Raw genomic sequence first — 23,007 nt, 5'->3', positions numbered from 1 at the left:
ATCACCCTATCCCACCCTCCGCTGCCGGCCCATCCCACTCCCTGTCCATCTCCCCATCTGGGTTTCATTTTTTAGGGTCAATCCTGCGAGTGAATGCGCTTGCTCATGCGTCTCGCATGCGAGGCACTGTTGTGTTCAGTAAAGGGCTTGGAGCCCCCGTCACTCACCATTTATTAGTTTACATAGCACTCTTCTCTACTGTCTCGTAATTCGTCAAGGCACGCCTGGCATAATTTCTGTTCCTCTGTGTGGAGTAGGGATCAAGCACTATTCGATTTCAACTTAATTAGTTCCCGTCCACAGCTCCAGATGTGATCGAGGTACTATTTTCCTCTAACTTCCAGTGCCCCGCAAGCAGAAGGCTTAAGACTAGCAAAAATGTGCTCAGCAGGACAAACAAAATGGCAAACTTTTATTTTTTTAAGCTAACTTTATTTTATTGTCTTAAGTCACCTTTTCTCAGTTTCCACTCATGTTTTTTTTTTGTTTTTGCGTGTGGGCGCTGTTGTCAAATGATGACAATTAACTGGATCGAAATGTGCGAGACCTATTGCATTGCAAATGCTTGTTTATTTTTTACGATGACCTAGCAGCCAGAAAGCCTGACAGGCTGCTTCCTTGTTTTTCACTCATTTCACAACATGCATCCTCTTTGTTTATTTTTTATTTACTGATCTAACATGGTCATCCACCATGATAAGTTTGTAAATGAAAATTATGGCTACTCATGGAGACATCTCAAAGTCACTTTTATTACCAAGGAGAAAGTTATCAAAATTACTGGAAACACCTGAGTGCAATGCAGACCCTAATTGTAACACTATTTTAATAAAACAGACACACACATCCTAACTGACACAAATCTGTCCCTTACTCCTAACCCTAGGCCTAAAGTGGTTAAAGCCACAAAAACCTAAAAAATGAATTTCCGGGATCAAATTTGTTATATTCACTATTTACCATTAAACTGCAAATATTGTAATTTTCTTCAGGTTTTTATTTTCACATAATGCCAGGCACAGTACAAGCAACTCTATGCAAACCCATCTCCAGGGTAGAGGGAGAAAGAGAGTGGGGCAGAGAGGAAGGGAAAGACACATAGGTGGTCATTCCAACCCTGGCGGTCCATGACCGCCGGGTTGGAGGACCGCGGGAGCACCGCCGACAGGCCGGCGGTGCTCCAATGGGCATTCCGACCGCGGCGGTAAAGCCGCGGTCGGACCGGCAACACTGGCGGTCTCCCGCCAGTGTACCGCCGCCCATTGGAATCCTCCAAGGCGGCGCAGCTAGCTGCGCCGCCGAGGGGATTCCGACCCCCCCTACCGCCATCCAGTTCCCGGCGGTCCGCCCGCCGGGAACCGGTTGGCGGTAGGGGGGGTCGCGGGGCCCCTGCAGTGCCCATGCCTCTGGCATGGGCACTGCAGGGGCCCCCGTAAGAGGGCCCCTAAATGTATTTCACTGTCTGCTGCGCAGACAGTGAAATACGCGACGGGTGCAACTGCACCCGTCGCACAGCTTCCACTCCGCCGGCTCGATTCCGAGCCGGCTTCATCGTGGAAGCCTCTTTCCCGCTGGGCAGGCCGCCCGCCCGCCAGCCCAGCGGGAATGTCAGAATTACCGCCGCGGTCTTTCGACCGCGGAACGGTAACCTGACGGCGGGACTTTGGCGGGCGGCCTCTGCCGCCCGCCAAGGTCAGAATGAGGGCCAGAGACAGGAAAAGAGACAGAGAAAAAGACAGAGGGAGAGAGGGAGGGAAAGAGAGCGTGAGAGAAAGGGAAAGACAGAGAGGGAAAGAGCCAGGGAAAGAGAGGAAGGGAGAGAAAGAAAGTGCTAGAGAGAGAGATGGAGAGAGAGATTGAGAGAGATAAATGAGAACATATCCAAAAATTAAGTTAGATTTTAAGAAACACTTAAGTTTGTAGTCCAACGATTTCATGGCTTTCAGTCACTTCCCAAATACATCTTTAAGTGAAGTTGTTGGGAATCAACCGTTTTGGTAAAGAAAATGCCCCTGGAACATATTGTCAGTGTTTGAGAACCTCTTGGGGCCATCTGGGGGCTGAATTATAAATGTTTGTAGTTAATCGACTCAGTGGAACTCAGTTTATCGACCTCAGAATAATGAAAGGCTGAGCTGGCCCACAGGGACTTGTACTTGTGACCATCTAGTCAGGCTCATATCTCTAGTCCATGATGCCCCAGATCTGGGATACAAAAAGAGCCACAGCTACTAATAGGTAAGATTTATATTTCACTTTTAGGCCATTGTTAAAGGTGTCTCATTCTATGGGCGATGGAGGGAAAGGCTGGTTTAAGTGCATTTTGTACATTGACTTAGTGACACTTTGCTTTTGCATTGAGGTTTATCCATGAAAGCTCTAAAATATATTTGTTTTTCTTTAGGCTCAGCTGTTAGGAATGAATAGGGTGTTAAGGAGCAGGTCCTAGGAAAGCATAGCTGGAAGCAGTGGGGCGACGAGATGTATGAGCTGGTTAAACAGAAGTGAATTTGGGGCTGGTCAGTTCAGATGTTTTGGTAACCAGCAGCTGGCAATTTCCTGAAGGCAATGAAGTGACACAGAGCTGCAGAGAGAAAAACATAATTATTACTAGGCTTTAATACTCGCACAATACATTCAGAGCTGTACATACGGTTGAGTCGAAAGAGAGAGGAATACAGATGGTGAGGTATAAAAGACCATAGGAGGTAAAAGGAAAAAGAGAGGTTAGTGTAAGAGGTGAAGGAGAGGGGGGAAAAGAGTGCAAAAGAGCATGAAAGAGGAAAATAGGGTGAGAGGGGGACAACAAAAGAAATATATAAGAGAAAGAAAGTAATAAAGGCAGAAGAAGAAAGATGGAAAATAACAGGGAGACTGACAGATGATGGAGGGACTGAGAGAGAAATGAAAATATTAATCATATCCATTGTTAGATTGCAATGTTACCAAAAGTTATGAACACCGATATGTACAGTGACGGAAGAATTGTGAGGAATAGACAGGATGAAACATTAAAAAGTGAAAGGGGTTAAAAAAAAACAAAAAAATATAAAAAAGAACGAGACAGATGGGCAGAGCAAGAAAATCTTGAAGTAACTAGAGGTCAAAAGGGTGTTTTAAAGGATTTGTGTAACCATCTATACAATTGTTGAGAACTAAACTGATTAGACTTATGGAGTTTAGCAAATTTGTGTTGTATGTGTTCTTCACATGTGTGTGTGTTTGCTAACGTGCTGGAGTTGTTTTAGAATGCCAATGTATTTAATAGCTTGGCTTAAGCAGCAAGGCGTCTGCAATGGCTAGCCTTTCAGAAAACATAAAGAGCATAAAGGTGTAAGCCACGTTTGATAAAGGTTTAATAAGAATGAAATACATTACAAACAGAATACACCTGTTCGAAAAGGTATATGGTAAAACTACTAAGATTCTTCAGAGAACCTAATTGACCAAACACAGTCCAAGTAATTAGTGAGATGAACCACTCTCTCTCACACAGTCATGTGATGTTAGATCCGAGCTAGCTTGATGCCTCAAAGATAAAAGAGTTGGTGCTTTAAGGCATGGGCAATGTGGGCATTTGCCCAGGGCCCTCAGCTTCCAAGCGGACCCCTGGGAAACTGAACTTTCTCTATAATTCACATCTGTCTATTACTGTGTCTCCTCTCAACCTTTGATATAAAAAATCAATATTGTTTGAAATCATAGAACCTGAATTGGCAGGAAATGGAAGATAAAATTTAGTTGTTTTGAGCAGGGGCTCCGAAAATATTTCTTGCCCAGGGCCCCCAAAAGCCTTAAAGTGACACTGAAAAGATTGTTGGGTTTGTAGATCCGGGGTCATAAGTCTATGAATGAAGCATCTGGAAACCAAGGGTCTCATTATGACATTGGTGGGCGGCCTGGACCCCGCCGGCCCTATTTTGACTTCCCCACTTGGCCGGCAGATAGAAACAGTGTTTCCGCCTGCCGGCCCAGCGGGGAACAGGGCCTTAACATTGTAGATGGCTCCTAATGGAGCCGGCTGCAATGTGGCGGTGCAGCGGGTGCAGCAGCAACTGTCGCACATTCCACTGCCCGTAATTCGGGCAGTGGAATGCGCGATGGGGCTGTGCAAGGGGGCCCCTGGACTTCCAGGCAAAGTGCATGGGCAGTGCAGGGGCCGCCACAGGCCCCCGAGTCCCCCACTGCGCCAGCCTTTCCATGGCGGTGTAAACTGCCATGGAGAGGCTGGCGGGTGGGAACTCCGCCATCCTGTCCATGCAAGCAGTGCTGCACTGGCGGATTACAGTCATAAAGTTCAACCGCCAGAAGTGCAGCGGTCCAACCGCCAGGATCACAATGACCTCCCAAGCGTCAAGTAATTTGGTGGGAACAGGGGAGAAAAGCCTGTTTAATGTCTTGCGTCTGTGGCTAGAAATGGCTTGATCATGTTGAAATTCCTGAGATGAAACTCTGAAATGCATGTTGAATTACAAGGGGCAGCGGGGCGATGTGGACCAGGTCTAGAGACATATGATGAAGTCGAAGCCAAAGTAAGGGCACCTGTCCCTGCAAGTCAGTGCCACGTCAACAGGGATTCTTTTTGAGGAAGCAAGGAAGGCTTCTTTCTCCGTAAGCATATGACTGAGAGAAAGGGCAACAGCAGCACCAAGCCAGGAAGGGTCCTCTACCTTCCTCATTCAGGATGGAAACACACAAATAATTTCTGACAGACTGAGTTAAAGTTTAGCAACACAAAAGGATGATGGACGGAGTGCTGAACAATGCAAACACTCACCCCCAGCCACAGATCTGGGTTTAATCCATCGTACCCTGAAACCGGTCCCAGGATGCTTGTTTCTGGTCCAGGGAAGCCCTAGCCTGGCAGTTCGGGCTGGACTGTTTCCATGGGGAAACGGGTCAAGACTGATTTGCATATGGCTGGGTCTGAGCTGGAATGGAATGGCAAGCAAAAAAACTAATGGATTAAACCCAGATCTGTGACTGGGGGTGAATGTTTGATTTGTTCTGCATTCCGTCCATCTTCTGTTGTTTTTGCAGACTGAGTTAAAGTAGCAGCCAACAAGGAAGATTAGTAATTGAGTGTCAGACTTCAGCATACCCACCTGTGATGCATAGAAAGGGAAAAGTAGCCCATCCAATGTAGAAAGACCAGCCGTACGTAAAACTGGAAAGGTCACGGTTGACATTTCTCACAGTTTCCCCAGTGTAGACAGCCATTGCAGTGGTTAGGCACACCACTGGAAGAAGAGAAAAGAAAGATATGTTCACAGCATCTATGAATCAACCCACATTTTCTATAAGTAGAAGATGCCTGAGCTCTGGGACAGCACAGGAGGGACCTTCTGATCAGTCTGTAATGACAGTAGGAGATATGCAGACAGGGAATGCCTCTGAACATGAGAGAAGAACGGTGTCGCACATCTGACAAGTGACTGACTTTACCCTAACTCCACTGGCCTTATAGGCACCACCCTGTTGGAAATTGTGATTTACTTAAAGTATAACATTATGGGCCTGATTCTAACTCTGGAGGACGGTGTTAAACCGTCCCAAAAGTGGCGGATATACCACCTACCGTATTACGAGTCCATTATATCCTATGGAACTCGTAATACGGTAGGTGGTATATCCGCCACTTTTGGGACGGTTTAACACCGTCCTCCAGAGTTAGAATCAGGCCCTATATCTGCTCAGCCATCAACAGCCCACAACCTCCTTCAAGCCTTCCTTCAAGAACATTCTTAGCACCACGCAACATTACATGATATCTCTGTTACATCACATGATTCTAGCAGAAGGCTGTAATACATGAGCAGCTACCACACATCTCCCCTTTCACAACAAATTAAACAAAGAAAATAATAAGAAAACAAACTCCCACATAGGATAACATTGTATCTGAAAATACAATAAAAACAAATTCCCATGTAGTATAACAGCATACTTCAACATACAATAAACAAGTTCGGTTTAACACTATAATAACATAAATAAATAAAACAAACAACATCAGATGGATTTTGAAACTGTCAGAGCACTGACAATCCATTAGCTAAAATGATACACACAGCTATTACACAAAGTCTGGAAGATGTTTGGTTTTCGGACACATTACACAAAGTCTGAATAATGTTTTGGTTTTCTGACAAACCCGAAACGTTTGCTCAAATTAGTTTGAGGATTGTTAGCCTGAGTGACCATTGCTATGTAATTTGACAATCCAATTCAGAATCCATATTCCATGATTGTCAGTTTTTACTGCTTTCTGAAACACTTTAATAACTTTCATGGGAGGGGAATATTTAGACAAAGCGAGACCAAGCCCAGGTGGTTTAGTTTTCACCACATCACCACACTTCACTGTAATGTCTCTGGTTGCACTTCTCAAATCATACCACTCTTTCCTTTTTTGCCTTTGCCTTTGTTTGCTTCACTCATCCTCTGTTTCACCTCCTTCAAAAAGGTACTGAGGCTCTCACAATCCTGGGTGTCCATGTTTTTCACCCAAGATGAACACACAAGAGAGTGAACGTTTCTTCTCCTAAAACTTCAAAAGGAGTGGCATCAGTGGATGATTGAGAGGTCAGCCGATACACCCTGATCTTCTTTTCTACTTCAGCTTCCCACATAAGTGATTGGCCAAATACGTCTGAATGGTTTACTTTTTACCTTTTTGAGCTTCTCAACCATGCCACTAGTCTCTGGATGGTAAAGAGATTACCTCTTGTGTTTGATTCCTCTTTCTGAAATACATTTCTTCATCTCTTTTGAGACCAGTTGTACACCATTATCAGTCAACATAGTATCAGGAAAATCTTTTTGGCTGAAAACCTCATCCAAATATTCAATAACATTCTTAGATTCCATAGTACGGGAAAAAAGTATATTCTGCCCAAACTCTATGAGAATTTTTCTCAGGCTCTTGGGAACAAGCCTTGCACCTCACATCAACAAATCATTCTTGTGAGACTGCTCATCCTTAACCTGCCAAAACCCCTATGTAACTTCTCACTTTTCTTGTCATTGCACCATCCATTTTTTAAACATCCTATTACCACCTAAAGAAGAGGAGTTATTATTCAGCTTAGTCACCTACTTATTTTCTTTTATAACAGATTCCCTGAAACTGTAAACATCAATCTCCTCCTCACCCAGGAAGCCTATGTCTTCACCTCAAATCTGCTTCCCGAAATAAATTTCCTCAGCTTTCTTAGAGCCTAGTGTGCAGCCAAAACCTCTTTTTCTATAGCTGGGTAATTGACCTCTGCTTCATTGAGGCTCCTAGAAATGAAGAGAATGGTGTGTTCACTACCTCCCATGTGCTGCAAAACAACTGCACCTAATCCCTTTGAGCTGGCATCTATCATCATGACTGTGAAGTCACCCGGTTTAAAGCTCTTGAGACCCTGGTCACCGGTAAGACATTTCTTTAATACTTTCAATTACTCTTATGAAGCAGTCCACTAAAATGCACACCCTTTTTAAGAAGGCTTTTAATTTTACTTGCCTTGTCTGCAAAGTTGGGGAAAGTTTTCACACATCTCTAAAAATGTGACTGCTTCTTCTATGGAACCGAGAATAGGCATTGCACAGAAGGCATTGACTAAACTGGCTTTAGGCTCAACTCCACAAGATGAGATCTTGTGACCAAAATACTCTATTTGAGTGAGATTAAATGTACATATTTTAACTCTTACTGATAGATCACATTCTTTCAATTTTTTTTAACACCTCTCATGCTTTTTGATTATGTACACTAACATTTCTTCAAAAAATGAGTACATCCTCTCGATAGATTTTCACACTGTCTACATCCCTAAGAATATCTTTCATAAGTTGCAGAAAATTCTACTCCTGTCCAATGCACCACACTACCTCAGTCCTCTCCAACTACCTCCACCCCATTCCAACCCAATCCACTCCACTCTACGATACTCTCTGGCCCTGAACTATACTTCCCTCTACTCAACTCTACGACACTCTACTTCTCCTACTACACTCTAGGACATTCAAACTAATCCACTCTCCGAAATACTACTCCCCCACTCCAGTCTGACACTCCACAGCATTAACATTTAGCCATGATGAACAGGAGTCACACTACTGTAGAACATGGCAGAACACATTGCCAAAGCCAATAGCTCTTGCACAGGTGAGACCTATTGGCTTTGCCAATGCTTGTTTCCTTCGATATGCTTAAATACACTGGTGTTACTCCTGCTTGTGCTGACTCCCGCAAGTTCTATATCAGAGCGCGAGCTGATGACACTGCTCGCACAGGCTCTACGTCACCTCGCCAGCGTCCTGCGACGCTAATGCTGCTCCCACAGACTTCAACACAACGCTGTCCCTTTTCCAGAAAACCGAGGCTCGGGCTTTAGGAACAGCTTGGAAATTAAAATAACGGTACCTCTGGCTTGTGTCACTGTGACACATAGAAATCCACTAGGGGAAAGCGTATCCTCCTGTGAGCGACGTCACAGCTCCAGAGAGATAGTGAGCGATGTTAAGGCGAAACGAGAATGGCAGGAACAGATGAGCTGGTCGCCAGAGTAATATCTGTGAATCAGCTGCCTTTACATAAAGTGTGCATCTTTATTTCAAGAATGGCCTAGATCTTCAAATGATCATTCCTCCATGCAGCAGCATACATCAGCAGTGCCTAGAGACCCTCACTGGTGTTTTGCTGCACTCTATTAATGTCTGATTGAATGACTGAGGTATAACAGGATATCTCCTCAGCAACCAACTGCCCTCCATCAAGCCTTCCTTCAGCAGCTGTCTCACTACCACACAACAATCCTAAACAGCTCTATTACATCGCATGATTCTAACAGAAGGTTCTACTACATGAGCAGATACCACACAAGTGCCTGCATTTTTCAACTTCCTTGTAAGACTCTGTGAACAGGGAATCTGTGACATTCATCCTTTTGAATCAAGTTACCAGGATCAGGGAAAATGACATTATCAGTGAAATGGACTACCAAGTGTCTCGCCCACAGTCAAGCACTCACACATTCTACAACTTACTCAGAGTCTTGACCTCACTCACCCACAGTCACAATCTTCAACCAACTCACTCACAATCACACACTCTATAGACCGGCTCTCCCACCTTCACACAGTTGCATAGTTCACAGACCACTCAAGCCGACCTACACTGTCCGCAAGTCTCACTACAGTCAAGAAGTCACACAGTTTAAAAGATCTGCCCATGCTCACACCATCACACAAACTACAAATGTCTCACCTACACTTCCTCTCCAAGTGACTCACCTACAGTCAATCAATTATCAATGTTTTTAGAAGGCACTGACTTGTGAAGAAGTGCACAATCTTCAAATGAATCACCCACAGTAAAGCAATCGCAGGCTGCAACAGGCATGAACATAGTCATGCAATGAACCACTCTCCGACACACTGACCTACCCTAACACAATCAGTTTTAGTAATTTACCCAAAGTCACACAGTCTGTGAGTGACCAATCCACAGTCATGCAATCACATAAACTGCAAGTGACTCACCTACAGTCAAGCAGCCTGTCATGATTACTTTACACTTTGCATTATTTTAACAGCTTCACATGATGACAGTCACACAGTCTCCAACAAATTACCCATCATCACACAACCATAACAGCATCAACTGACTCACTTGATGTCAGTTACACAGTCTGCAAATGCTTCTTTCACAGTGATCCATCCACACAGTATGTTTGTATGTATGTATGTTTGCATGTGTACTAAATATGTACAGCATGAACCTAGCAAAAGGCAGCAAAGCACTGCACAGGACCAAAGGCAAGATACAGTCAACGAGTGATTGAAAGTGTAGCTGAGTGCGGAGCATGGAAATGAACGCTTACTGTGTTGTGATGTAGTGTTCTTTAAATTCGAGCAAGGATAGATGCAAGAATCTTTTTCAATATGGAGAAGACATGATGCCTTATTTTTTTATTTTTGCACCACTTCTTCTTCAGTCTTGCTGTGGGAGATGGTAAGGTTGTCTATAGATCAGAGTGTCAGGGAGCAGGGTTTTTCAACTGTTCAGATACAAGTGTATAAGGGCTTCGACAGCAGTTCTGAAATTGCTTTCTGGAAGAAAGTGAGTCACTTCTCTAACAGAGACAGCTGGAACCAGGGCGTTTTTGTTTTCGTTGTGATGTGTTGTTTGAGTGCGAGTTTGCTGTTCTAGGGTGAAACCAAGTGACTTGGTATTGTTGGAAAGTTGGGGTTCGAATCATTCTAGTTTCATGTTATTGAGCCAGCTCAGCTTTGAAATGGTAGCTTGTTGTTCTTGGCAAATAGCAGGAATTCTGTTTTGATGGAATTACATCTGCAAGATGTACTGTCTAGGTGTCTTTAGATGTTGTGTTATGTGGCACATTGAGCTGTGAAGAGTGGGATGTTGCATGTGTTGAGCTCCATGGAGTTTTCTTGCATAAGATGCAGGACCAGGAGAACTTAAGGATAACTCCCAGTCATGCAATCTTGCATTTAGGGCTCTGTTCACACAGTCAAATTTACTACAAGTAAATTTATCCTTACACTTCTGAGTAACTTTTCTAATTTAGCTATTCACCAATTACAAGTGTAAAGTTACTCAAAAATGTTGACTTACGTGTCCCCAACCCCTGAATTTAGGGGGTGGAGCTTTTCGCGCATAGGCAGAGGTCCCTGTCACAGGTTTAGAGATCTCCCTATGGTAAATTATTAGTGTAAATTATTTCTAAATACTTTACATATAGACCAATATAAAAAATGCGACAGAATTATTAACTTAATTTTTAACTGAATATGTAAATATCTGTTATGTAATAAATTAAAATTATATTTCCTAAGATTTAAATAACAACATATTTTCTTCCGAAAGGATGCAATATATGTTTATTTATTATGTGGTACAATTATTTAAAGTTATGTATAGAATAAATTATTTGAAAATAAAGTTGAATTTTTTATTCCACACACTCATTTATTGGAATTCTAACTTTACGTACGAATTATTTCACTTTTATGTCCTTTTTTCTTGGCAACATTTATTTATGATTTTAACACAATCAAACAAAAAAGTTCATATGTACAATCGTATATTCATGCAGACCACCACGTAATGTCATGTCAAAAAACAGAAAATAAGAACAAACGTCCATCTATTAAGGCTACAATCACAAACAAAATCACCAAAACACTACACGAAACTGAACCTCTCATTATCAGATGAGTCTTAGATCCTTGCAATCGGATGGACAGATATCGCATACATAGTAAAAGAGAAAAAAGAGACAGGGTAGGTAGAAAGGGGAAGGATGGAACAGGAAAATAAGAGAAGAGGGATGGGGAATAGGAGTAAAATATGGGATAGAATGTACAGAAAAGTCTGCAGTACATATAACAACCACAACATCTGTCATCTAACACTGCTATATCTTGGCCATCTCAGACCCTTGGGTACTCTTTCCAATATACAGCCATTGGTGGTCACTTTGGATATGGGGGGGTGCTTCATATTTCAGAGGGAGGAGGAGCCATTGATGATTAACATGACAAGCTCAACAGAGGATGTCAGTTGTGAAAACAAGAGCAAAGTTTCGTCTGCCTACAGGAGAGCCCGTACCTTTGTGTCCCCTATCCAGATACCCTCAATGGAAAACAAAAGGTGGTCAGCAGTGGACCGAAGTTCCAGGGCCAGTAAGAAAGGGAGTTGGTAAAGGGGACATCCCTGCTTGGTGCCCCATGGGATCTTAAACACCCACATGCGTCAGAGCAAAGAACTCCTTACCTTCAGGCGACTTCTCAAGACCTGGCTGTTCAAGCAGTAGCAGCCCCCCCCCCCCCCACCTTAGTGCCTTGAGACCCTCACGGATGAGTAGTGCGCTTTACAAATTCCTGATTGTTGATTGATGTAAACAAGTCAGACAGGAAACCTCCACACTTCACTTCGGCCATGGTGGATTCGAGAAGGTGTGCCTTGCTGATAAAACTATCACCCACACCCATTTTCATCATTACACAGAAAAGGTAAGGCCACTGTGGGAAGCTGGCCCTTTATGTGGTATGTGAATGCCGTGTAAAGTGTCCAGAGGCCCCAAGTGAGTGGGCAGGGCTTGCTGTGCAATCCCAAAGTGCTCTATTTAGTTGCAGTGTGGTTGAGCAGCCTTAGGCTTTACACAGAGGAGTGCAAGACATAAACAAATACACATAATAGTTAATAAATGAGTTGCACAACTCAAGAAGGAGATCCACACCAATTTATATCAAGCATTTGTAATGCAAGAGGGTCTCGCATAGCAGTTGTAAACTCCCAACCGGATTTTTCTTGCCACATTGAATGGAAAAAAACAGCACAATCGCGCTGCTACAGTTCACTCATAGTGAAACCTATCGGCAAAAGTGCAATTATCTACGTAACCGGCAAAAGTGCAATTAACTATGTAACAGGGTCAATGTTATGCAAAGCGCTTGACTTCTGCCAAGCGAGATCGTGCTGCGAACAAAAGATAAAAAAGTAGTCCACAAACCTTCCGGGAAACAGCGAGCCTCGCATGTTTTCAGTACTTGGTCGCTGCACTCGATGAGGGCTAACCAACAGAAAGAGCATGACGTATGCGTGCCTTCCACTAATGAAAGCAAGCAGATTTTAACAGGCAAGCCCACGAGCCAATGAAATATACTGACGTGACATGGACGGGGCTCTGAGCCCTTTTCTAACTTCTAAAGCGTCTCGCAAGCGAAACACATGCACAAGCGCATGCAACGCAGGCTCGACCCTAAAAATAGCAAGTATCTTTATATATGTTTAGGCATCAGAGAAAAATCGTTTAGGTAAGTATGTTTTTAACTAGGAATTCTTTTCACTTTAAAATGTGAACACAGTGCAAGTTATAAGTTCTGCAATGTTATCCAATGGGAGGAAAAACAAGTTCTGCATTCAGGTACTGTTTGACGACTTACGGGACTAATCTCTGAGACTTAAGGTGAGTATTGAGCAAGGGTCAGGACCACACCAACAGGTCACTCTAGGCGGCATTGGGGTGGCCGGCTGCAGAGGTGTAGTACAGCTTCAGGTGCCCAAAGAATTTCAATGGAGATTGGTCTTTGTGGTAAAAGGCTGCAGGTTCTGGCCAGGGGGCAGTCGAGGTTAACCAACAGGTAGTTTACAAATGTGGGGGGCTCGGGGATGTTAGTGCACCTTTGGTCCTCTTCTACACAGGTCATGGGCAACGGGGGGCAGAGGTGTCCTTTGGAGTCGGATTTTTGTGTCGGGAGCACTCGCAGTTGAGGGGTCCTGTGGTCTGAGGCTGCAAGCTTGGTCAGGGAGTCCAGGAGGGGTGAAACCACAGTGGACTCAAGCTCAAGAGAGCTGGGGTCTTTGTTGACACAAGGGGGCCGGTGGAGCATGTGCAGTGATTGTTTTAGGCATTGGGTTTCTCTCACTACAGAAGCCACAGGAGAGGGGGCCTACGTGCAGAGGGTGCAGGCAACTTCAGGCGGTACCGGAGGGCTGAAATCACAATGGACTTAGACTCTGGGGAGCTGGGAAACCTTGTTGGCACAGGTGGTCCACTTCACCTCGGGTCGGGGAGGGACGGCGGGTGCAGTGGTGACTTCAGGTGTCGACTTTTGGAGGTTCCAGAGGATTCAGAGTCCCTTCTTTGGAGGTTTTTGGAGAACAGGCCTGCTGTTCATGGGAGGTGTTGAGTCTTTATTGAAGGCAGGTAGTCCTCCTGGGTTTTTGGAGTAATAGCTGCAGGATGAGTTTACTTTGGTGCAGATGGGGAATGCCAGCAGCGCTGGTACCAGTTCTGCTGCTTCTTTTCTCCTCTTCTGCTGTTGCCTCTCTTTGGTTCACTTTGTCTTCTTAGGTCATCAGGATCTGCTTCTCTGGGGCCGGGGGCCCCCTTAATTCTGAATTTAATTGTGCTAGGGGTGTGCAGGTTAGTAGCCAATGGGCTACTTACTCATGGGGTAACTACACCCCCTATTCAACCACTTCCTGTGCGAAGTGGGCATAACCCTGTCCCAGAATTCCTAAGTATGCCATCACCAAGATGCCTACTTCTGAAAAATTGTGTCAACCTCACAGTAGCCCACCTTAGGGGTGGTACTAGCCTGTGGGTGGCATGTCTGCCTGACTAGCTAATTTTCCTGCCTGTCCAGGTGCTAGATGGACTCTGGATGAGGTGTGGCTTTCTCTCCTGTGAGAAGAGCCAGATTTGCATTTCATAGGTGGCAGCCCTTCGAGGTGTGCTGCCTTAGGAAGGCTAATCAGCAGGTCATGCTGTGGGAGGGGGTGTTACACCCTCTTCCTGGACAGGCTTTTCTTCTGGACCTCCTGAGAGCAGAGGGCTCTCAACCTAGGGGTCCAGAATGGTGCCTCAGGTGGAAGGCTGGCAGGAACTGGTCAGCGAGCACACCAGAGGTGGGTAGGGTTTCAGGGGTCACCTCTAAGGTGCCCTCTGGGTGCATGCATTGGTAAATCCAACACTGGCATCAGTGTGGGTGCACCAATACAAGTTGTGTGATGTTTGATACCAAACATCCCTGTCTTCAGTGAAGCCATCATGTAGCTGAGGAACTCGTATTGACCCGTTCCACCACATGTATTCAAAATGGCTCCCCTGGTCACTTGCTATGTCTGAGAATCAACAAAGACATAGCAGGGGCAAATCTGCTCATGCAGATATACCCTTACATGTAATATAATGCACCCTGCCTTAGGGCTGTGAGGCCTGCTAGAGGGGTGACTTACATACATTCTATGTATTGTTAGGGGACATGGCACACAGGTTGTGTGCCAAGTTGTGTTTTCACTTTTGTCTGCACCAAGACACCCAGCCTGCAATGGCAGCCTGTAATGTGCTTGTTGTGGGGTCCCTCAGGGTGGCACAATGTGAGCTGCATCCCTTAGGGACCCTCTTTAGCACCTCAGGTCCTAGGTGCCAGGGTACCATTTACTAGGGACATTACCATTACAGAGGGTGCTAAAGAATTTGCTAATTGGAAAGTTTTGGAGAAAGAAAGAACACTGGCTGTGGGGACCTAGTTGGCAGGGACCCAGTGCACCTCAGTCAAAGTTGCATCGAATACCAGGCAAAAAGTAGGAGGACACTGAAACAAAAACCCTGTTCCCCACAGCCACTCTACATAGTCAAATTCCTCCTTGGCTTCCATGGAGAGGGCCAGCATCTCCTCAGGGTGATCTCTCACTTGCCAAAGCCCATCTGCAAATGTCCCTAAATAGTTGGGAGGGCATCAGCCTGCTATAACTCCCACCTGTGTAGGATGTACCAGCTGAGGGATCACTTTACTTAGTATGGATGCCAGAGTCATATCAATTAGTTTGAGGTTGACATTAAGTAGTGAAATAGGACTATAACTGGTACACTCTAAGCAGTCTTTCTTGTCTTTAGGAAGAAGGTTACAGTGGCCTTGTTGGACATGTTCCCTAGTGAATCTGCCTCAACAGCTTCTTGGTAGGCCCCTGTCAGGAGAGGGATCAAGAGTGGTATTTTAAAGCTCACCTGAATACCCATCATCACCAGGTGATTTACAAATAGGTAATGCCAAAAAGGCCCCTTCAACCTTGTACTCTGTGAACTCTCCCTCAAGAAGCACCCTACCCTCCGTATTGAGAACAGGTTGATTTAACAGCCCCATAGAATCATCTACTTATGCTGTGAAAGGACAACTCTAAGGGCCAAAAGTTCCAGGTAGGAGTTTATTAAATAATTGGCACTTAGTAAGGGACCACCAGCACTTCGTCACAGCTTCCCCACTCCAACTGCCTTCTTCCAAACACCCAGCACCCTTCATTCCACCAACACTCCCACCCTAACATTTCTCATTCTACTGTGGCAGGACCCAACACATCTTCCTTCTTAGAAACAAAACAACCAGCTTGTCGAAACAAGCAATTCCTCTGGAGACAAGTGGTTTGCCTAAAGAAACTCAATATCAACATATTTCATAGATAGTTCAAAACTTTTTTCTGCTTAATATAGTGGGATATGCCATTGTCATTCAAGGTGATAAGTGAGAGGGGTTTTAGATATCTAACCGTGCAATCTGTGTGTGAAAAATTATTAACAAAATGAGCGACACTGAGAGCTGGATATCTGGTCAGATCCAAGAACTTTTCACACTAACCCAAAGTGACAACACCAAAGTTGCCCCAGGGAGGCGTTCATGGGGTGGGGGCTGAGACAGAGCCGCAGTGTATCCTAAAATGTGGTTAATGTCTGAGGCCTATAACATTTAGGAGGGACCAGTCAATTGAGCCAGTCCTTGTGATAGCAAGAATTGCTAGCTGGAAGGAAAGGGAAGAGGGGTGGTCCAGTAGTGATAGGGAGAGAGGAGGAGGAGGGGGAGGTGAGGGTGCTAGGGCAAAGGGGATGAAAATAATCCTTCAAGTCTGGAGCTACCTCCTGTGGCTGTCCACACCGGCAAACCACCAACTCAACCAGTAAGAAGTGAGATAACTGTCCATATAAGTTGGACTTAGTGTGTAGGAAGTTGGCTTTGTATCTGCTATTTCAAAGTAAGGAATAGCATGCACAGAGTCCAAGGGTTCCCCTTAGAGGTAAAATAGTGGTAAAAAGAGATAATACTAATGCTCTATTTTGTGGTAGTGTGGTCGAGCAGTAGGCTTATCCAAGGAGTAGTGTTAAGCATTTGTTGTACATACACATAGACAATAAATGAGGTACACACACTCAGAGACAAATCCAGCCAATAGGTTTTGTTATAGAAAAATATATTTTCTCAGTTTATTTTAAGAACCACAGGTTCAAATTTTACATGTAATATCTCATTTGAAAGGTATTGCAGGTAAGTACTCTAGGAACTTTGAATCATTACTTTAGCATGTATACTTTTTACATAAAACACAATAAGCTGTTTTAAAAGTGGACACAGTGCAATTTTCACAGTTCCTGGGGGAGGTAAGATATTGTTAGTTTTAACAGGTAAGTAAGTCACTTACAGGTTTCAGTTTTTGGTCCAAGGTAGCCCACCATTGGGGGTTCAGAACAACCCCAAAGTTATCACACCAGCAGCTCAGGGCCGGTCAGGTGCAAAGGTCAAAGAGGTGCCCAAAACACATAGGCTTCAATGGAGAGAAGGGGGTGCCCCGGTTCCAGTCTGCCAGCAGGTAAGTACCCGCGTCTTCGGAGGGCAGACCAGGGGGGTTTTGTAGGGCACCGGGGGGACACAAGTTAGCACAGAAAGTACACCCTCAGCAGCGCGGGGGCGGCCGGGTGCAGTGTGGGAACAAGCGTCGGGTTTCCTTCAGTTTTCAATGGGAGACCAAGAGGTCTCTTCAGCGATGCAGGCAGGCAAGGGGGGGCTCCTCGGGGTAGCCACCACCTGGGCAAGGGAGAGGGCCTCCTGGGGGTCACTCCTGCACAGAAGTTCCGTTCCTTTAGGCGCTGGGGGCTGCGGGTGCAGGGTCTTTTCCAGCCGTCGGGAAATGGAGTTAAGACAGTCGCGGTCAGGGAGAGCCTGGGGATTCCCTCTGCAGGCATCGCTGTGGGGGTTCAGGGGGGACAACTTTGGTTACTCACAGTTGTAGAGTCGCCGGAGGGTCCTCCCTGAGCTGTTTGTTCTCCACCAGTCGAGTCGGGGTCGCCGGGTGCAGTGTTGCAAGTCTCACGCTTCTTGCGGGGAGTTGCAGGGGTCTTTAAATCTGCTCCTTGTAACAAAGTTGCAGTTCTTTTGGAGCAGTGCCGCTGTCCTCGGGAGTTTCTTGTCTTCTTCGAAGCGGGGCAGTCCTCAGAGGATTCAGAGGTCGCTGGTCCCTTGGAAAGCGTCGCTGGAGCAGGGTTCTTTGGAAGGCAGGAGTCAGGCCGGTGAGTCTGGGGCCAAGGCAGTTGGTGTCTTCTGGTCTTCCTCTGCAGGGGTTTTCAGCTTTGCAGTCCTTCTTCTTGTAGTTGCAGGAATCTAAATCTTTAGGTTCAGGGAAGCCCTTAAATACTAAATTTAAGGGCGTGTTTAGGTCTGGGGGGTTAGTAGCCAATGGCTACTAGCCCTGAGGGTGAGTACACCCTCTTTGTGCCTCCTCCCAAGGGGAGGGGGTCACATCCCTAATCCTATTGGGGGAATCCTCCATCTGCAAGATGGAGGATTTCTAAAAGTTAGAGTCACTTCAGCTCAGGACACCTTAGGGGCTGTCCTGACTGGTCAGTGACTCCTCCTTGTTGTTTTCTTTGTTTCCTCCGGCCTTGCCGCCAAAAGTGGGGGCCGTGGCCGGAGGGGGCGGGCAACTCCACTAGCTGGAGTGTCCTGCTGGGCTGTGACAAAGGGGTGAGCCTTTGAGGCTCACCGCCAGGTGTTACAGCTCCTGCCTGGGGGAGGTGTTAGCATCTCCACCCAGTGCAGGCTTTGTTACTGGCCTCAGAGTGACAAAGGCACTCTCCCCATGGGGCCAGCAACATGTCTCTAGTGTGGCAGGCTGCTGGAACCAGTCAGCCTACACAGATAGTTGGTTAAGTTTCAGGGGGCACCTCTAAGGTGCCCTCTGGGGTGTATTTTACAATAAAATGTACACTGGCATCAGTGTGCATTTATTGTGCTGAGAAGTTTGATACCAAACTTCCCAGTTTTCAGTGTAGCCATTATGGTGCTGTGGAGTTCGTGTTTGACAGACTCCCAGACCATATACTCTTATGGCTACCCTGCACTTACAATGTCTAAGGTTTTGTTTAGACACTGTAGGGGCACAGTGCTCATGCACTGGTGCCCTCACCTATGGTATAGTGCACCCTGCCTTAGGGCTGGAAGGCCTGCTAGAGGGGTGTCTTACCTATACTGCATAGGCAGTGAGAGGCTGGCATGGCACCCTTAGGGGAGTGCCATGTCGACTTACTCATTTTGTTCTCACTAGCACACACAAGCTGGTAAGCAGTGTGTCTGTGCTGAGTGAGGGGTCTCTAGGGTGGCATAAGACATGCTGCAGCCCTTAGAGACCTTCCCTGGCATCAGGGCCCTTGGTACCAGGGGTACCAGTTACAAGGGACTTACCTGGGTGCCAGGGTGTGCCAATTGTGTATACAAAAGTACAGGTTTAGGGAAAGAACACTGGTGCTGGGGCCTGGTTAGCAGGCCTCAGCACACTTTCAATTCAAAACATAGCATCAGCAAAGGCAAAAAGTCAGGGGGTAACCATGCCAAGGAGGCATTTCCTTACACAACCCCCCCCCCCAAACGAAAGAGGATGAGACTAACCTTTCCCAAGAGAGTCTTCATTTTCTAAGTGGAAGAACCTGGAAAGGCCATCTGCATTGGCATGGGCAGTCCCAGGTCTGTGTTCCACTATAAAGTCCATTCCCTGTAGGGAGATGGACCACCTCAACAGTTTTGGATTTTCACCTTTCATTTGCATCAGCCATCTGAGAGGTCTGTGGTCAGTTTGAACTACAAAGTGAGTACCAAAGAGGTATGGTCTCAGCTTCTTCAGGGACCAAACCACAGCAAAGGCCTCCCTCTCAATGGCACTACAACGCTGCTCCCTGGGGAGTAACCTCCTGCTAATGAAAGCAACAGGCTCGTCAAGGCCATCATCATTTGTTTGGGACAAAACTGCCCCTATCCCATGTTCAGAGGCATCTGTTTGCACAATGAATTGCTTGGAGTAATCTGGAGCTTTTAGAACTGGGGCTGTGCACATAGCTTGTTTCAGGGTGTCAAAGGCCTGTTGGCACTCTATGGTCCAGTTTACTTTCTTGGGCATTTTCTTGGAGGTGAGTTCTGTGAGGGCTGTCACAATGGATCCATATCCCTTCACAAACCTCCTATAGTACCCAGTCAAGCCAAGGAATGCCCTGACTTGAGTCTGGGTTTTTGGAGCTACCCAGTCCAGAATAGTCTGGATCTTGGGTTGGAGTGGCTGAACTTGGCCTCCACCTACAAGGTGTCCCAAGTAAACCACAGTTCCCTGCCCTATCTGGCATTTGGATGCCTTGATAGAGAGGCCTGCAGATTGCAGAGCCTTCAAAACCTTCTTCAGGTGGACCAGGTGATCCTGCCAGGTGGAGCTGAAGACAGCAATATCATCAAGATAAGCTGCACTAAAGGATTCCAACCCAGCAAGGACTTGATTCACCAACCTTTGGAAGGTGGCAGGGGCATTCTTTAAACCAAAGGGCATAACAGTGAACTGATAATGCCCATCAGGTGTGGAGAATGCTGTCTTTTCTTTTGCTCCAGGGCCATTTTGATTTGCCAGTACCCTGCTGTTAGGTCAAAGGTACTTAAGAATTTGGCAGCCCCTAATTTGTCTATTAGCTCATCAGCTCTAGGTATGGGATGGGCATCTGTCTTGGTGACAGAATTGAGACCTCTGTAGTCCACACAAAACCTCATCTCTCTCTTTCCATCTCTGGTGTGAGGTTTGGGGACTAAGACCTCTGGGCTAGCCCAGGGGCTGTCAGAGTGCTCAATTACTCCCAACTCCAGCATCTTGTGGACTTCCACCTTGATGCTTTCCTTAACTTGATCAGACTGTCGAAATATTTTGTTTTTGACAGGCATGCTGTCTCCTGTGTCCACATCATGGGTACACAGGTGTGTCTGACCAGGGGTTAAGGAGAAGAGCTCAGCAAACTGTTGCAGGACCTTCCTACAATCAGATTGCTGTTGGCCAGAGAGGGTGTCTGAATAGATCACTCCATCCACTGAGCCATCCTTAGGGTTTGATGAGAGGAGATCAGGGAGAGGTTCACTCTCAGCTTCCTGGTCCTCATCTGTTACCATCAACAGATTTACATCATCCCTATCATGGAAGAGTTTTAGGCGGTTTACATGGATCACCCTCTTGGGGCTCCTGCTGGTGCCTAGGTCCACCAGGTAGGTGACCTGACTCTTCTTTTCCAAGATTGGGTAAGGGCCACTCCATCTGTCCTGAAGTGCCCTGGGAGCCACAGGCTCCAAAACCCAAACTTTCTGCCCTGGTTGGAATTCAACCATTGCAGCCTTTTGGTCATACCAAAACTTCTGGAGCTTTTGGCTGGCCTCAAGGTTTTTGCTTGCCTTTTCCATGTACTCTGCCATTCTTGAGCGAAGGCCAAGTACATAGTCCACTATGTCTTGTTTAGGCTCATGAAGAGGTCTCTCCCAGCCTTCTTTAACAAGAGCAAGTGGTCCCCTTACAGGGTGGCCAAACAGAAGTTCAAAGGGTGAGAACCCTACTCCCTTCTGAGGCACCTCTCTGTAAGCGAAAAGCAGACATGGCAAGAGGACATCCCATCTCCTTTTGAGTTTTTCTGGGAGCCCCATGATCATGCCCTTTAATGTCTTGTTGAATCTTTCAACAAGGCCATTAGTTTGTGGATGATATGGTGTAGTGAATTTATAAGTCACTCCACACTCATTCCACATGTGTTTTAGGTAAGCTGACATGAAGTTGGTACCTCTGTCAGAAACCACCTCCTTAGGGAAACCCACTCTGGTAAAGATACCAATGAGGGCATTGGCTACTGCAGGGGCAGTAGTCGACCTAAGGGGAATAGCTTCAGGATACCTAGTAGCATGATCCACTACTACTAGGATGTACATATTTCCTGAGGCTGTGGGAGGTTCTAGTGGACCAACTATGTCCACACCCACTCTTTCAAAGGGGACCCCCACCACTGGAAGTGGAATGAGGGGGGCCTTTGGATGCCCACCTGTCTTACCACTGGCTTGACAGGTGGGGCAGGAGAGGCAAAACTCCTTAACCTTCTGGGACATATTGGGCCAGTAGAAGTGGTTGACTAACCTCTCCCACGTCTTGGTTTGTCCCAAATGCCCAGCAAGGGGAATATCATGGGCTAAGGTCAGAATAAACTCTCTGAAACTCTGAGGCACTACCACTCTTCTAGTGGCACCAGGTTTGGGATCTCTTGCGTCAGTGTACAGGAGTCCATCTTCCCAATAGACCCTATGTGTTCCATTTTTCTTGCCTTTGGACTCTTCAGCAGCTTGCTGCCTAAGGCCTTCAAGAGAGGGACAGGTTTCTTGTCCCTTACACAACTCTTCCCTTGAGGGTCCCCCTGGGCCCAAGAGCTCAACCTGATAAGGTTACAGCTCCATAGGCTCAGGTCCCTCAGAGGGCAGAATTTCTTCCTGAGAAGAGAGGTTCTCTTTTTGGTGTTGTGTTGCAGTTGGTTTTCCAGCTGACTTTCCTTTTCTCTTGGTAGGCTGGGCCATTCTTCCAGACTCCAGCTCTACTTTTTCACCCTGTGCCTTGCACTGTGCCCTAGTCTTGACACACACCAGTTCAGGGATACCCAGCATGGCTGCATGGGTTTTCACTTCTACCTCAGCCCATGCTGAGGACTCCAGGTCATTTCCAAGCAAACAATCTACTGGGATATTCGAGGAGACCACCACCTGTTTCAGGCCATTGACCCCTCCCCACTCTAAAGTTACCATTGCCATGGGATGCACTTTAGTTTGATTGTCAGCATTGGTGACTGTATAATTTTTTCCAGTCAGGTATTGGCCAGGGGAAACCAGTTTCTCTGTCACCATAGTGACACTGGCACCTGTATCCCTCAGGCCCTCTACACTTGTCCCATTAATTAAGAGCTGCTGCCTGTATTTTTGCATGTTAGGGGGCCAGGCAGCCAGTGTGGCTAAATCCACCCCACCCTCAGAGACTAATGTAGCTTCAGTGTGACACCTGATTTGCTCTGGGCACACTGTTGATCCCACTTGGAGACTAGCCATTCCAGTGTTACCTGGAGTGGAGTTGGAAGTGGTACTTTTCTTGGGACAGGCCTTGTCTCCAGCTTGGTGTCCAGACTGACTACAGCTACGACACCAGGCCTTCTTGGGATCAAAGTTTTTACCCTTGTACCCAGGATTGTTTTGTGAAGAGGCTCTGTGCCCACCCTCCTGTGCAGGTTTTTTGGGGCCTGTAGAAGACTCTTTACTATTTTTGTTTTTGGCTGTCTCACCACCCTTCCCCTGGGGAGGTTTTGTGACCCCTTTCTTTTGGTCACCCCCTGTGGAAGTTTTGGA

The 23,007-nt window shown here is 46.2% G+C and overlaps 1 protein-coding gene across 2 annotated transcripts in view; it reads right to left on the bottom strand.

Annotated features, from left to right (window-relative positions):
- Window positions 1-454: 454 nt before the first annotated feature.
- LOC138246544 (lens fiber membrane intrinsic protein-like) overlaps window positions 455-23,007 on the bottom strand; it is a 145,383-nt gene continuing 122,830 nt past the window's right edge. For both annotated transcript variants that reach the window (XM_069201210.1, XM_069201209.1), the window contains 2 exons: window positions 5,106-5,240; window positions 455-2,584 (listed from right to left, as the gene is read on the bottom strand). In XM_069201210.1, the coding sequence (XP_069057311.1) occupies window positions 2,526-2,584; window positions 5,106-5,240 (194 nt within the window). In that variant the 3' untranslated portion in view covers window positions 455-2,525. The remainder of the gene's footprint in view (window positions 2,585-5,105; window positions 5,241-23,007) is intronic.

This window comes from Pleurodeles waltl, chromosome 7 (assembly GCF_031143425.1).
Source record: "Pleurodeles waltl isolate 20211129_DDA chromosome 7, aPleWal1.hap1.20221129, whole genome shotgun sequence".
Lineage (NCBI taxonomy): Eukaryota > Metazoa > Chordata > Amphibia > Caudata > Salamandridae > Pleurodeles > Pleurodeles waltl.
This window is presented reverse-complemented; position numbering and strand designations above follow the sequence as displayed.